The 16,941-nt window shown below is 34.4% G+C and overlaps 1 protein-coding gene across 1 annotated transcript; it reads right to left on the bottom strand.

Annotated features, from left to right (window-relative positions):
• Window positions 1–800: 800 nt before the first annotated feature.
• On the bottom strand, window positions 801–7,264 carry LOC21391176 (UTP--glucose-1-phosphate uridylyltransferase). The gene is made up of 21 exons (XM_024168609.1): window positions 6,961–7,264; window positions 6,754–6,801; window positions 6,252–6,343; window positions 6,045–6,135; window positions 5,522–5,582; window positions 5,344–5,421; window positions 5,149–5,199; window positions 4,969–5,042; window positions 4,643–4,715; window positions 4,478–4,535; window positions 4,295–4,341; window positions 4,137–4,202; window positions 3,669–3,701; window positions 2,596–2,648; window positions 2,456–2,531; window positions 2,319–2,375; window positions 2,146–2,229; window positions 1,957–2,055; window positions 1,747–1,851; window positions 1,199–1,270; window positions 801–1,078 (listed from the first exon to the last, which is right to left on the bottom strand). Exons 1-21 carry the CDS (start codon window positions 7,047–7,049, stop codon window positions 1,052–1,054), a joined length of 1,434 nt encoding a protein of 477 aa, XP_024024377.1. The 5' UTR covers window positions 7,050–7,264; the 3' UTR covers window positions 801–1,051.
• Window positions 7,265–16,941: the final 9,677 nt, after the last annotated feature.

Here is a 16,941-nt window from a genome sequence, read left to right on the forward strand (position 1 = left end):
TATAAAAAATAAAAAGTTTATCTCCACAAGTAGTCCCTAAATTTTAATTGTTTCCAATTTGGCCGTTAATTTACACAAATTTCATCAAATATTTAACAGTTAGTTAAAGAAAGTACCGAAACTGAAACAGAGTAAATCTCATATACTAAATGCAAGATGTTTTTAAAGTCAGAGATCAAAATGAGATTTAAAAATATACTTCAAAGACCATATGTGAAGTTAACCCTAACATTAACGTTATGACTCATTTTACGTTCTACGACGAGTGGACGCGTTAGTTTGGTCGCTGTGTTGGTATATTTTGGCTGAACGCTCGGATGCTTCAGTTTCATGTACGTTCGTAACCGCATAGGCGGAACTATGGATCTTATCATGCTGAAAATGGTGAAGAGATTCATAAACGTTATTGCCTCGCCGGATTTAGAGGGCAAGTCGTCAATTGAAGATCCATAAAGAATTCTGCTGTGTAATTAGCAATTACATCAATATAATCTTACCATAAAGGTAAACATTTCATTAAGCGGTGATAACGCAAACGGTTTTGTTTTGTTTTGTTTCCCCCCCACCCCACCCCCCCGATAAGATCAAGCCAAGAATGCTGTAAAGTTGACGAAATAACAAAATCAACGTTTTCAAAGTTAAAAGCAGAAATCCCTACTTTGGTAGAGGTGGTTTTTTTTTTTTTTAAATGCAATGAAGATTCGAACTTTAGACTTCAGCATTAAAGGTAAAGATTGGACTTACCGCCAGGCTAAGGCGTGAAACCACATGGAAGAGGTGGTTCACGATGCAACCGTGTGTTGATCTACCAACTCGAAGTTGTTATTTAAGCTCGTGTCAATTTGAATACAACTTTCGCAACAAAGCCTCTTTGAAAAACAAAAATCACAACTAGTTACCCCAACTTTCGAGTGTTCCTTGTGTCCCAGACACACAGTCGAGGAAACTTCACTATTATTCTGCTTTCAAAACGCACAAGTATTACATAACAAAAAAAGGACACGGCCTTCGACACGAACGCCCTCCTTCAAGCACTTTCTGGAAAAGAAACTCAGAGATCCTCAGGACCATTGATGTTCTGGACATGAAAGACGGAGATTTAGAGCATGCGTATATTTAATACGAATAAAGAAATAAATTATCTACGTATATATCGGGTGCTTATATGGTAACTTGTCGGGGGACTCCATGTAATTACCTTGTTTTCAAGCACAGCACCATCAGGAATCTCTAACTTCACCCCTGACTTCGCAGTGACACTTACTTTCCCCTTATATAGGAAACCGGAATGGCAAAAAGTTACATATACTAATATTTCAAATTGTAAACCAAGGAAAAGAATCTGAAGAATCGCATAAGCAACACGGAGTTTAATAATGTTAAGTCAAGTTAGCTTCCTTAATTAGTAATTCTTGATGCTTGAGTATTTAATGGGATCAAAGAGCGCCAAAGAAAACTAAAAGGCCACAAGGATGGCTAGTCAATTGACACAGTACGCAACATATACTATCACAGCATATGGATAGTCAAACTGATTTATGAGGGGGAAAAAAGTAAAAGTAAAAATCCGCATATGTTATAGCTTTGCTCCAACGATTAAATTTGTTGTCGTCTATCATTCTCCTCATTACTCAATTTCAAAGAACTCGTATGGCAAGCAAAGTGTTTCATTTTATTAGTACATAAGAAAATCTGAATATGATTCATTTCAAAACAAGCAAGCGATGTGTTTCATTTTATTAGTACCTTGAGAACGATGCCAACGCCAAACCACACATCACCAGAAACCTTAAGGCTATCTAGTTCAACAATGCTAGGGATTGACTTCAACCGACTCAAGAAATTGCCAACCTGTAGAAGGACGAAAGAAATAAAACAAGATTACTTTATTTGTTAAGAAACTACAGTAGATTTAGAAGGATCTAGGAATATAAATTCACTACAACAAATGCTCACCTTCTTGAATTCAGGCCCCAATTCAATAGAAGGATTTGCAGGGTTTGTTCTAGCTTTATTCCGAATGATAAAACCATCTTCCAGAGTATAGAGATCAGACTGCAAAAGAAATGAAAATATGAGTTGGACTTGTGAAACTGACAAATAAATATTCACAACCTAGGAGAGAATGTCAGAAAAGAAGGTAACCTGCACTAGAAGCAAATCTGAAGTTGCCTTTACTGGAAGGAATCGAGATCGGGGCACATTGATTCCAATAGCGTTATCGAAGAACTGGTTGAAGACACATAGCATTGTAATTAAAAACTGATTGAGTTTCAACTTCTAAAAATATCTGAAGACATTTTGTATGTTGTCCATACCCTTATCGCCGCACCAGCAGCAGTTTCCAGCTGAAGAACTTTGATTCCATCCACTTCCTAGAAACAAATTGAAGCATCAAAAGTCAGCAACTTGACAAGAATAGACAACTGGCTTCACTATAAATGAAAACTTTTACCTTCGGGTTTGGAATAATTTCCATTTTGAGTCCATCAGATTCCACAAGCCTTTTAATTGCCTTCAGGTTCACCCACCTGAGAATATGGTGTTAGTACCAAACCATCATATATCTATAACATTTAATGCAACCCGACTTACAAGTTATTTGTGTTGAAAATTTTGAATTTCTCTATCGACTTGAATTCGTTGACCTGTTCCAAAGAGAAAACTGCACATGAATCCATAAACTTGCCAAAATGTACTTCTTATAATATACTAGCAAAGTACATTCTAACAATATTGTAGGAGGCCGCAGCTGTTTGTATCAAGCAAAGCAAGGCACTCGTAGAGCACCTCATATCACCTCAAGAAATGAGATGAAAAACAATTTTCCAAGGATCACCAAATGTTCACCGGTGATTCAGCCATAACACCCAAGATGGCAATACATGATCTAAAAGAATATGATATCATACTGCCTATGATATAGCAAACAGCTCTGGGCAGAGGAGAAAGTGCCCTGGTTTACATTATAATAGAAAATTGTCTGAGATGTCAATTGACATTTCACTGAATATTGTGTAGGGATTCGTGAAGTGATGAGACTAATCTGCTTTACTTGTGTCCTTACAGAAGGGAACTTCTTACTGTCACGATTCAAATTTGCAAAACATAGTCAACTGCCACAGAACTAATGCTGCTCTTTTCTTTTTCTTTTTCCTTTTCATTTCATTCCTGTTAGATTTTTTTACCTTCACAAAATCAATCCAGCTTCTCCAGGTAAGGAGTAGGGGCGAGGGTGACAAGTATTAATTAATCTCTCAGACCTCAAAACAGGCCGTGCTGTCAATGTTGATCCATGCTACTATTAATTTCATAATCATATTTTATTAATAACAGATTTATGCTAACCAAAAGCATATAATTAACCAAAACAAACTTAATGGATTCCACCAGATTAAGGTTTCATATTTTGACGTTGATGTAAGTTTTTTTTTTTTTTTCGGTAACCTCCATAAACTAGTAAACTATTTCAGAGTTGCAACTGTATCCTCGTTTCGTAGCAGGTTAGTAAGTCAGACCCTCAAGACTTACAAGATTTTACTTGACTAACGATGAAAGTAGAAGGTTCAGTTATGTCAGCCACCAGTTGCTATATGCAGTCCAAATATTGAGTAAATGCCGAAAGTGAACGGTAAAACACAAGATTGAAAGAAAGAATGATAACTTACATGTTCATCAGCAACTTGAGCAATTTCCAGTAGCTGAAAAAGATCATAAGAGAGACGGAGACAGGAAGAAAAAAGGTTATTCCTTATCGTTGTATTTGTCTTCAAACAAGAAGGATAAAACAAAACAAAAAATAGTAGCTAATCTAATCGAGGATAAACTCATTAATGAGGTAGCCTATTCAGATGATGCCAAGACCGAATATATATATATATACTTTTAGGTTAAGTGCTTAAAGATTTACTTGGAATGGATTTCATTATCACTGCAAGTTAATATGAAGATTTTTCCCAAGCAAGGATTGAAAAAAGACTCTGCTTTTCAATACGAGTAAATATAGGCACTCAATAATATGCATATTGCATTCCTTAATCCTAAGCAAAGCAAACTGAGCAAGTACCTAAATTCAACCCTTGAAAATTCACTTCAAATGGAGCAAAAGACGATAGATAATAGACAAAATATTATACCTGAACTCTTCCTTCATAAGAGATGAGAGTGCCACCCTTCACATCAGCCAGTGTTTTGGGTGTCACCTGAATGAAAAAAAAAAAGAAAAAAAAGGAAGAAATGAGAAACAGCATTGATACTTGAAAGGCTGTCTATTATATAAGACATATGTCTGTACCTCCATACAGTATTCGTTCTTGTTCTTAATCAAATGACTAAGGATTTCTACGAAATCCAGTCAAGGAAAGTAATTCTATGAAGGAATTTCTTTTCATGCCCAATTTCATAAGAAAAACAATTCCATACTATAAGCAGTAAAGAACTATACACCAGAGAAAAAAGTGGATGAAAATAAGGATACTCAAGTCGACAATTGCACCCAAGTTATCTGAGTTGGCAACGAACACATATTCTTTTCCCTGCAACGGAGAAAAGAGTGAAAAACTAAGCACAAAAGTGAATAAAATTTAGAGCATGCTCAATTGCTCAGACATTACAAGGTCTACAAATGTGTTGTAGTACCAACCCGTGACAATAATGCATCAAGTTTTCCACTGTTCTTTAGGGATGGAAACACGTCACCGTGGCCAGGAGGGTACCTTCATGACATAAGTAATCAGGAGCAGAAAAGAATAAGAAACCATACAAACTAGAACATAAACAATATGTAAGAAGTAAAATAGGACCTGAAAAACATGAAAGAGACACCAAAAAAAATTATATTAATACAAAATGGTGTTTGGTCGGAATATGGAGCATCAGTTAATACTCACGCAGCAGGTGCAAAATAGTTTGACTACCAGTTAAATGATATAGCTACATGTGCAAGCTTAATATGAAATTATATCATACCATCCATCCTTCCCTGTCTGCCCCTTAGATGGGAGTGGTGTAAAATCCTCTACAACCAGACGGGGATACTGACTCTGAATGAAGTCAAAGCAGGAAGAAGTTCAAAGTTCATTCTTTCAAGTTTTTATCAATCAGAAAGTTGAAAATAGAGGAGCACATTAAGAAATCGCAGTGGCTAACCTGATTGAAAGTATGAATCTCAACATTTGAGCTGGAGTATTTTTCAACAATCTAAATTCAACATTAAATAGTCAAGTAATGAGTAAAATATTAAAAAATATATATCATTGCTACGAATTTACGCAGATAGTAGTGTCATTGCTATGCATACAATTGAGCTTAACAACAACAAAAGATATGACCTAGGATATTCACCTTCAATGTATCATCATGAGTGTTGAACGAGTTCATTAGAAGCAGTGGAACATTGCACCCATATTTAGAGTTCAGATTCTGCAAATAACTAAAGGAGTAAGAAAACTGTGCATTTCTATGCGTATATGTGTGTTATGTGTGCGCATGAAGAGAGAGAGAGAGAGAGAGAGAGACAGACCTCAATCTGGATAACAATTAAATCAAGAAAAGTTAACCCGTCACGAACTTCAATGACTGACCTGCACGCCAAAAAAGTTCTTCTACGTTCAGCAACAACCAAAAAGAAGCTTACAGTATAGACCCCCAAAGTAGATGCAAGTCAGATAAAAATCATGCAAAACCTGAACTCAAAATGTGATCAGAGTGTGTAAATATTTCGATCTAAATTTGAAAATTATTAAACTTGCAAGTAAGAAGAATCCAAGTGCTACTCCAAAAATGCAGATTCGATCATTATTTATTAATTCAAGGCTAGATTTTTATTAATTCTTTTTGATAAATATTATGGTCCCAATGCAAAGAAAACAAGTATAAAATAAATGAAGTACGGGCATGTGATAATTTGAAAACAGGGTCAGTATTTTAAGATTAAGATTAGTTCTTTTCAACAAAGATTCGTGTTAAAAGATAATCAGCGAATTTATAAGCTTATCCCAAAGTGATGAAAAAGAGAGATGTTGGAATTGTATTGATTTGCGTACTTGGGACCAGTACAGCCCATTGTTGTCCCCAGACCTCCATTAAGCTTAAGCACCACAAGTTTATCCAAAAGCTTCTTGATCTCCTCGGGATCTGTATCAATGCAGATAATCACACACTTGTTTCAAAAAGATCGATGAAGAAACAATAAAATGTAATAAGTCCAGATGAGCCCAAATTTGCTAAGAAACAAATTTGATTTTTCTTACCATCAGAAGTTGGCGCCAAGGTTTCATAAGGAACCACTACCTCATCAGTAGGCGTTTGGATCTTACTCCATTCAACATATTGTGCTTCCCCACTTTTAAGCGCATAAGATCCATCACAAATCAAACGACTCATCAAAATCATCCTCTAGAAAAGCTATTGAATTGTGATATTCGTGTCTTATTAACTTATATAACAAGAAGTACCATCTAATATAAAACTTTGTTTTTCCTTCCTCTTCAGTAATTCAATCACCAAATAAATAAATAAATAAATAAGGATCGAAATAATTCATTACTCTCATAAAACAAATTCAAATCACAATTAAACAATGACTGATCAATATCATCCTCTAGGAAAGCTATTATACTACAATTTGAGTCTAATTAATTGATTCAACATGAAGTAACTCGTATAATAACTAAAATTTTCCATCCTTTTCCGCAATTTAATCATCAACACACGAAAAATCCGTTCTTCTCAGATAAGCAAATCCAAATTTACCTAAGATAACGAGAAATTAGGTTGATGAATCCACTCTTCTCATCCTCACTGCAGAACAGAAACAACAAAAGGATCAGAACTCAAATCCCTCAGATCTCATGCAAATTGAATAAAAGACAAATGATACAAGCACTGACCAACTGATCCGATCAGCAAAAAGTCGATCGAAAGTTTGCGAAGAAAACCAGAAACGAAAGAGAAAGATACCTAATCTGGTTAAGGCCGGCGACGGAAGATTTGAGCTTGGAGATCTTCTCGGCGTCAGGGGGGCTCAGAGTAGCAGCGGCGGCAGCCATTTCGGGGCAGTGAAAAGCTTCAATCTAGAGAGATAAAGAAGATGAGAGAGATAGAGAATAGAGCGAGAGAGGTCTACAGGAGCTGAGGACTGGAAAATGGAAATGAAGTGAGAGATTTGGGAGAGACAACGCGCTCTTTGTTCTGTGTAGATAAATTGTATATAGTTGATAATAACCATGTGATGTGAAGAAGAAGCCTAAACTTAACGAGAAGGGTTGTCGAGATTTTTTTATTTATTTTTGTTTTGGGGTTGAGATGTCGAGAATTTGGCGGCACGTAATTTAGAATTATTCGCTCCTTAATTTCACTAATTTAAATTTTAAATTTTAAATTTTTATATTTAAAAATTTTTAAAAAATATTATATTTAATTTTTTTTATTATAGTTAAAATTTTTTAAAAAATATCATATCTCAACTCGAATTAAAAACTCAAATATGTGAAACAAATGAAATCATTTTATTGATTTAAGTTTAAAATTTAAATTTTATTATAATAAAAAAATTTTAAAAACAATCCCACTTAATTTTTTTATAATAAAAAATACTCACATAAAATTATAATTTAACTTAAATTAAAATTTTAAATCCCTGGTCTCGGTGTATTTTAGAGTTGGCAAAAGGACGGCGTATTAATCGAGTTGGGGGTGTGTGGTTATCGCTGGCAGCGATATAGGGGCCTTATAAATAGAAAGAGAGAATATGCAGGCGAATATGACGTTGGGCTCTGGCCTCGTCCAATCTGGGAAAAGTTTGGCGCCACTTTCACGCAAGGGTGACACATGGGCATGGATTTACGCTCACTACCCTATCTCCTTTTCGGGAAAACGAAACAAACATAAAATATTGTGTGGGTTAGTACTTTTAACCTTATTTTTTATTAATATTTTTTAAAAATTTTAATAAATTAAATTAGTTAAAATATATTAATTAACAGTAAAGAATAAGAGTCCGTTTAATTCACTGATTCGAGTTGATATGTGACTTTATATGATAATTTTTTACTGTAGTAAAAATATTAGATGTGATTATTTCTGAGAGCTTTTTACTGTAGTAAAACTCGAATCGGTGAAATGAACGGGGTCTAAAATTTAAACTCGTATATTTTTAAGAGTAATTTAATAATTTTTTTAAAAATAAGATAAATACTTTTAAAAAGTGTATGAATTAAAATTTATACCTTACTCTTAATTAATAACTTTTAAATTAAATAATTATATTAATAAAAAAAATATTTATAAAAAATTAGGATAAAATATTTAAACTCGGGCGCTTTCAAAATAAATTGTGTAATTTTTTCATAATTTTTTCTCTTTTTCTCCTCTTTCCTTGTTGCTGGGGTCTCATCTTTCTTTACAATTGGGCCCACAATCCTGCCCCTTATTGTCAATTTTGAATGATCTTTGAGCAATGGAAAATAGACGAAGATGGCACAGTTACATACTCAAGGATTGACAAATTATACCGGATTTCTATGGGCGTAGTTGGTTTGTGACTTCAATTGAGTCCAAACTTTTGTGTGTTTGAATACTTTGGAACCGAAGAACTTTCACGGAAAATGCATTTGGTGACTTGATTTTTAAATTCTGAAATTGAAGTAGGACTTTAGGATGACACAAGAAGGGGTCATTTATCACCGGAAAAGTCCTCCTCATAACCGCAAAATTATCTCATTCTAGAAGGCGAGAGGGGACGAGTATTCTCCTTCGCAAATTTTTAGCTACCTAATAGTACTTCACCTCGTTAGCTATCGTCCTGTTCATTTCACCGATTTGAGTTTAGAATTCGAGTTTTACTATAGTAAAACGCTCTCAGAAACAATTGCATCTAACTTTTTTACTACAGTAAAAAGCTCTCACATAAAATTACATCTCAATTCGAATTAAAAACTCGAATCAGCGAATTAAACGGACCCTATTACTTTCTGAAAACATTTTTCATCACTTCTTATACAGTATAAGAATAATATGTTATTATCCATTAACTCTCTCTAAAAATCTTTAACCAACTGCCCCTTAAAATAGCAATTTATATCTTAAAAAAAGTAATTTAGGAGAAGGATGTGAATACGAAATAGTTCTAGATGTATAGATTGAGACTAATAATTGAAGAACTATATCATCCTCACACTACTTCATGAATCTTAGAAGACGTCTGGTTCATGGATTAGAATCATGTGATTAGAATCATTTTCGATTTACGTGTATTTTTTGTGAGAGAAAATACTATAGTGAACCATGAACTATGATTCAAATCATAGTTTGAATTCTCCAACCAAACGTCCCCTTAATATGCATTTGTGGATTTCATAACGGTTGGGTTGGCAGTTTAAGCAACGTGAAAGAGTTTATGTGTATTAATTGCAAAAAGACGTTAGATCTCTGATTTATAATATTTAGTGTAAGATCTGATGTTACGTATGGCGTTCCAGATGATGTTGGAACACTGTCTAGAATACGGCTTGATTAATTAAGATCTGGGTTAATTACGTTCAGTTTCTCAAGCAGAATAAAGTGCAGAAAGTAAAGGAACACACAATATGATATCGCAGTTTGGTGCGCACACCTACATCTGCGGGGCCACGTCCAGACTGTCGCGACCCCAAGGATAGGGCTATGATTATTGGGGTTTAATTTAAATTTTAACTTAATTAAACTGGACTGTTTAACTAAATCACATAATTATTACATAAATATCAATATAGTTTGCTCCAGAGACTTTCTTTCACAAATAATATTTAAAACATTCCATAAAGTCCAATGAAAATAGTACAACTCAGGGACAATGTCGACCAATACAGTTTACATACAGAAATACAGTACATCTCAGAATTTAAAACCGTAAATCCGAAACAAACGTACCGCTTCGAATCTCGCACCTTCAATCCATTGGCATCCACTTGTCACGCTGTAAATCTAAACCGCTAACTCTGGAGGGGGGTTTAAAACATTGAAAACATAGAAATGTGTGCGGAAGGCCCAGTAGGACATAATCTTATAAAACATAATAAATAAGATACTCACGGTCCGAAGACATGCACCCGGAACCGATCATCTCTTTTTTTGAAAAGTAAATACTCACATAGTAGTAGAAAATATATGTAATATGAAAGTGTGCAGATTATCATACCATTGAGCAAGGAGTGGTAAAATGTCTGTCTAGTGAAAAAGTACAGAGCCATAATTCCACTGAGCAAGAAGTGGATTCGTACGGGTTTCGGGACCTGCCCCCAAAGATATGATTCTCATATCCCAATCTTTGTGGCCACCATGTGTTGTATCATTCCTTAAAATATTTCATTTTAAGAAATGATACTCTTTAAAATCTCATTTCTAAAATCATTGGAAAACTTAATAGCATTATTCATGCTATTTCCTTTAAAATCATTTTCTTTCAACATGTTTTGTTCTAAAACATTTTCATTAGCCAAAATCATTTAAAGTGAGGCTAATAAGGATATGGGCAAGAATATCCTACCTTTTTGGATGTCAAATATGTGGCTATCTTCACGTAACCCTAGCTTTGCTTGCCTTAAAGCTTTAATATTCGATCTTCTCCACTAGATTTATGACAAAAGCAGTGTCTTAGGATATATTTCTAATTCCTAAGATGAATTGAGCTCAATCATGTTTAATTGTTTCCTATTACATTGACTCAAATCCAAGTTTCACAAACGAGTTTATAATCAGTTTGAGGGTTCTTTAAGGATTGAAATCCAATCCATGGGTTTGGTTTTCTATTTAATTTCAGTTTAAAAACAAGTTTTTAAAGAAATTTCGGAAGCATACCGGCATAAATAGGAAAAATGCCAAACCTACAATTCAAGTTTAATTTCAAAATAAATTATCCAGAATCCATCAAAACCAGTTTCCAATCAATTAAACGAATCCAATAACTGAAAACTCCCAAATTTCATTCAATTCTAACAACAATTGTTCAAATCTAACCCTAACTCAAAATTATTCAAATATAACCAAAATCAAACTTTCTTAAGCTTAAAATTCGAATCAAAGAGTGGGTTTCAAAGGATTTTACCTTAAATTAGTTGATGGAGCTTTGTTTCCCTCGGTTTCTCTCATTTTCATTTTTTTTTGTCTCTCGGCCAACTGCTGAGAGAGAGAGGGAGAGAGAGAAACTCAGAGAGAGCAAGGGAGAGAGAGAGAGAGACCGAAGAGAGAGGTGGCCGGCGATGAAGGAAGAAAGAGAGAAAGGGAGTTACCGTGGAAGAAGAAAGAAGAAAAGGAAAGAAAGAAACAAAGAAAGAGAAAGAGAGAGAGAGAAGGCTGGTCTGGCAACCATGGGAAGGGAAGGGAAAAAAAAGAAAAAGAAAAGGAAAAGAAAGAAAAAAGGAAAAGAAAAGAAAATTAAAAGAAAATACATTAAAATTAAGTGTATTTTCAAAAAATTTTGGGGTGAAAATTGAAAAACTGAAATAATTTATAAGTCCTTAAAATAACTCAAAAACTTAATCTTTAATCACAAGATTAATTAGCAAAATCAGTTTTAGGCACACTAATATACACAATTAACATAATTAAACATGTTTAATTCTAGAGGGCGTTACACAGACAGTAAACAGTTTCACTATGTTCCAGAAATTACAGACACCGGACGGACTTATTCACTTAAGGACTCCCTCCTAGACAATAACGTCGCTGTGACGAATCTCCACAGTGATTGTTTAGCGTGCACCACACGTCTTATACTCACCTAACGAACTCCGTTCGACCGGCAAAGCTTCTTCCCGAAAGTAACAAATCCCTCTCCCGAAGGACGATCTCAATAACTCATAAAAACTCACCGACGTCTCTCTGAATATTTTCTCAGTAGTAAGCTCTCAAATTCACCGACTTTTTCTCTGGAAATATTCTATTAAATCCCTGTCACATATGCTCTAAAATAAAGCTTTTTAAATAAAGTCAAGAGAATCTCATTCAAATCCACTCTTGATAAGTTCTTTATTATCTCCATGATTCTCTCTCCTAGATAGGCTCCAAAATATCTTTACGTTATCTTCACAATCTTCGATTCGAATTATGCATCAAACTTCCAAATCCAAATTAGTTATCCTCATTACAAGTTAACACTTATTCTCCACGTGTTCTTCATTAAACACGGAGAACTTCTTCTTATCCAAATCACACGTACACATCCAAATCTCAAATAACCAAACCAATTATTCCACTTTTAAAACACAACACCGTCATGTATATATTACCATGTATATATATATATATATATAAAGATCTTACTTTTGAACTTCAAATATCAAACGGATTGCACATTCATTTGCAAGACACATAGCTTCATTGACTCTATCTTCCATATGATCTCCAATAACACTTTTCAATTTCAAATTCGGATTGTACATCAAATTCAACAAATCTGAATTAATGCCAACTTCAATTTTCACAAGTTGGATAAGCTGTAAATATCAAAACCATATCTCCTTTATCTCTTTCTAGAATCTCATTTAAATTTAAAAAACCAATGCATTATTTTCCTTTGACCAATGCCTTATCCTTATCTCTCCAAATCTGATTCTGAATCTTCTTCTGCAATACGAAATCTTCTTGAACCTATTTTTTGAATTTTTACAAGATTGCCAATAAATTGCCAACCAACTAATAAAAATACCTAACAATCTCCCCCTTTGGCAATTTTTGACAAAACTAACAAGAGATCCTAAAAAATTCAAAAATGACAAAAACAAAAAAATATAAAATTACATTGTTCTCCCCCTTTTTGTCAAAAATAAGCCAAAGACACAAAAAAAAAATTCACACCTTAGAACCATCTTCAGCAGCTTACTCCCCATGAATCTTCTCTGTGTCTTACTCCCCCTGAATGTAGCATTCTCCCTTGTATAATGCTCTTAACACATGTCAATCGTTTATTGCAACCACCATCACTACACCCATAATCATTAGTACATGCTTCTAAAGAAGTATACGCCTTATGACTCCTCAAATCAGATTTTCTTTCCCACATTCGTCTAGAAAAATTATTTTGCACATCAATCTTCACGTTAGGTGTCTTCTTTGAGTTTGCGGAATTTGGTGGATTAATAAACATACCTTTCTTCAAAGCATTTAAATACTTGTAGCATCTCGGTCTTATGTGGCCAGGGAAACCGCAGTAATGGCATGTGGGGACAAACCTTCTATGTCGAGGGGAGAAGATAGTAACCTTCTTACTGGAGAAAGTCGGAGGCTTAGGGGCAGACGTCTTCTTCACAAACACTATTTTGGACGTTGAGCTCTCACCAATATAGCCAAGGCCATGTCGATCACCACTCACTTTTCCTATTGAGAGAATGTGATCCAATTTTGTAGTGCCAGAATTCATCATCTTCAATGACTTTTGAGTGTGCTCTAATTCAGCTCTTGTTTCCTGCAGCTTTTTCTCCTTTTCAACAACCCAAAATTCATAGTTTACAGCAGCCCTCTTAAGTACATCCTTCTCTTTAATAAGCTCATCGACTTGCTCCCGCAAAAACTTATTCATTTTAACCACCAAAACCCATTTGTTGAACATGGTTTCATATGCCTACTGGATTTTCTCCTCAGTCAGTTCTTCACCATCACTGGAACCGTCAAAATCTGAAAAATCTCTATTTTCTTCTGGTTTTCCAGAGTATGTTGCAAATGATGTTGCAACATGAGCTGTGACACGATCTGTAACACTGCAGTTTGGAACATCTTCGTAGACATTGAACGCAACATAGTTGTTCATATGATCATCATCTTCTTGGTTGCCTTCAGAATCCTCATCACTCCATGTGACGTTGAGAGACGTCTTCCCCTTATTAGGAATGTTAACACACTCAGACTAAATGTGACCGTAACCGTCGCACTCCCGGCATTGAATTTTCATATTCTTCTTCTTATCATTGGGGGAATTTGTAGCTCCCTTATTTTTCTGAAAATTATTGGAGTTGTTGAAAGTTGGAGTTTGGTTCTCCTCGTTGAACTTCTTCATCACCCTGTTGAAATTTTTAGTCAATCGAGCAAAAGACTCCGCTAAGTCTTCATCTTCTTCCTCAACATTATCTTCCACTTCGGCTTGGAAAGCAATCCCCTAAGAAATCTCATTCTCCTTCTTATTTTGACTCAGATTCATTTCAAATGTCCTCAGTGATCCATCAATTCATCAAGTCTCATAGTCTCAGTGTTTTTCGCCTCTTCAATAGCAGTGACTTTGTAGGCAAATCTCTGTGGTAACGATCTCAACGTCTTGCTAACAAGTTTTGCCGTAGGAATTTTTTCACCAAGAGCAAAGGATTCATTAACTATATCACACAATCGTGAATTAAATTCAGAAATAGTTTCAGTTTCAAGCATACGAAGAGTTTCGAACCTGGTTGTGAGCATATTCAATTTTGATTGTCTGACCGCAGCTGTTCCTTCATGAGCCATGCTTCTTTTACCGATTCACACGTGGATATCATCTTAAACTGATTAACATCAACTCCATTGAATATTGCATTGAGTGCACGTGAGTTGTAGTTGGACAACCTGTCTTCATCAGTGCTCCATGACTCTTCAGGCTTTAGAGTCTCTTTCTGCATCCTTAGTTACAGGATGCTTCCAGCCAGTCAGGACTGCATGCCATGCTTTTTCATCCTGAGCCTTGATGAAAGCCTTCATCCGAGCCTTCTAATAAGAATAATTTGAGCCATCGAGGAGAGGTGGGCGTGATACCGAACCTCCTTCCTTCAAAAAATCCATCTCAGACGTTGCAGATCAATATTTCTAAGATCTCACTGAACTTCTGGTTAGTGATCCGCTCTGATATCACTTGTAAGATCTGATGTTACGTCTGGTGTCCCAGATGATGTTGGAACACTGTCTCGAATACGGATTGATTAATTAAGATCCGGGTTAATTACGTTCAGTTTCTCAAGCAGAATAAAGTGCAGAAAGTAAAGGAACACACAATATGATATCGCAGTTCGGTGTGCACACCTACATCTGCGGGGCTATGACCAGACAGTAAAAAATTTCACTATGTTCCAAAAATTACAAACACCGGACGAACTTATTTACTTAAGGACTCCCTCCTAGACAATAACGCCGCTGTGATGAATCTCTACAGTGATTGTTTAGCGTACACCACACGTCTTCTATTCACTTGACGAACTCCCTTCGACCGGCAAAACTTCTTCCCGAAAGCAACAAATCCCTCTCCCGAAGGACGATCTCAATAACTCATAAAAACTCACATACGTCTCTCTGAATATTTTCTCAGTAGTAAGCTCTCAAATTCACCGACTTTTCCTCTAGAGATATTCTATTAAATCCCTGTCACATATGCTCTGAAACAAAGCTTTTTAAATAAAGTTAAGAGAATCTCATTCAAATCCACTCTTGATAAGTTCTCTATTATCTCCATGATTCTCTCTCCTAGATGGGCTCCAAAATATCTTCACGTTATCTTCACAATCTCCAATTTAAATTAGGCATCAAACTTCTAAATCCGAATTAGTTATCCTCATTACAAGTTAACACTTGATCTCCACGTGTTCTTCATTAAGCACGGAAAACTTTCTTTTATCCAAATCACACGAACACATCTAAATCTCAAATAACCAAACCAATTATTCCACTTTTAAAACACAACACCGTCATGTATAATTACCATGTATATATATATATATATATATATATAAAGCTCTTGCTTTTGAACTTCAAATATCAAACGGATTGCACATTCATTTGCAAGACACGTAGCTCCATTGACTCTATTTTCCATATGATCTCCAATAACACTTTTCAATCTCAAATTCGGATTGTACATCAAATTCAACAAATCCAAATTAATGCCAACTTCAATTCCCACAAGTTGGATAAGCTGCAAATATCAAAACCATATCTCCTTTATCTCTTTCTAGAATCTCATTTAAATTCAAATAACCAATGCATTATCTTCCTTTGACCAAGGCTTTATCCTTATCTCTCCAAATCTGATTCTGAATCTTCTTCTGCAATACGAAATCTTCTTGAACCTATTTTTTAAATTTTTACAAGATTGCCAATAAATTGCCAACTAATAAAAATACCTAACATTTAAACTAACTGCAATTATGTTAGTAATTTTATGTTTTTAGCTAAAATAACTTACAAACATTATGGCCGTGTTTAGAGTTGATTTTATTTTTATTTTTCATGTTTTTTGAGAAAGAAAAAATAAAAACGAGAGAGAAACGACGTTTGACATAATTAAAGACAAAAACCATAAATGAAAATAATTTTTTAGTTTAGTGTAAAATGGGAGAGAAATAAAAAATGACTTTTAGTCGTTTTTCATTTTTTGTTTTCGTTTTCTTCTCATAGAGAGAGACATTAATTGATTTTGTTATACTAAAAATAATATCTTAATAAAACTACTAAACGCATTTTCAAAAATGATTTCTGTCTAATATTGAAAACATTTTCATTTACGTTTTCATACAAAAAATAAAATTATTTTAAAACGAGTTATAAACATACCCTATATGTTTTCGCAAATTACAAACAAGTAAGAATGTGACATAATTGGCCAAGACCTATGACTACGTTGACGCTCAATCTTTATCGGACAAGCAAGATATTACTTACAGGGCGTTTGGTATGCAGGAATCAGTAAGAATCATGGAGGGTAATATGATTCCTAAGAATAATACATTACTATGTTTAGTTCCATACATGAATCTTTTTCAAATTCCCAGGAATATTATATTACTGTATTTGGTTGTTTGCATGGAAGAAGATCCATAATAATAATAATAATATTATTATTAATAAAAATAAAAATAATAAAAATAATGATATTAGTATTAATATTAATATTAATAAATATAATAATAATAATAATAATAATAATAAAACTAATAATAAAAATAAAAATATTAT

The sequence above is a fragment of the Morus notabilis genome, unplaced genomic scaffold (genome assembly GCF_000414095.1).
Source record: "Morus notabilis unplaced genomic scaffold, ASM41409v2 Scaffold1861, whole genome shotgun sequence".
Lineage (NCBI taxonomy): Eukaryota > Viridiplantae > Streptophyta > Magnoliopsida > Rosales > Moraceae > Morus > Morus notabilis.

Excerpts from the sequence above, each read along its gene's own strand:
- LOC21391176 (XM_024168609.1), bottom strand. The coding sequence starts at position 7,049 with ATGGCTGCCGCCGCTGCTACTCTGAGCCCCCCTGACGCCGAGAAGATC. Across the intron at positions 4,536-4,642 it reads TTGATGCATTATTGTCACGG|GGAAAAGAATATGTGTTCGT; the intron begins GTTGGTACTACA and ends TCTCCGTTGCAG. Across the intron at positions 4,342-4,477 it reads GGGTGCAATTGTCGACTTGA|AAATCCTTAGTCATTTGATT; the intron begins GTATCCTTATTT and ends TGGATTTCGTAG.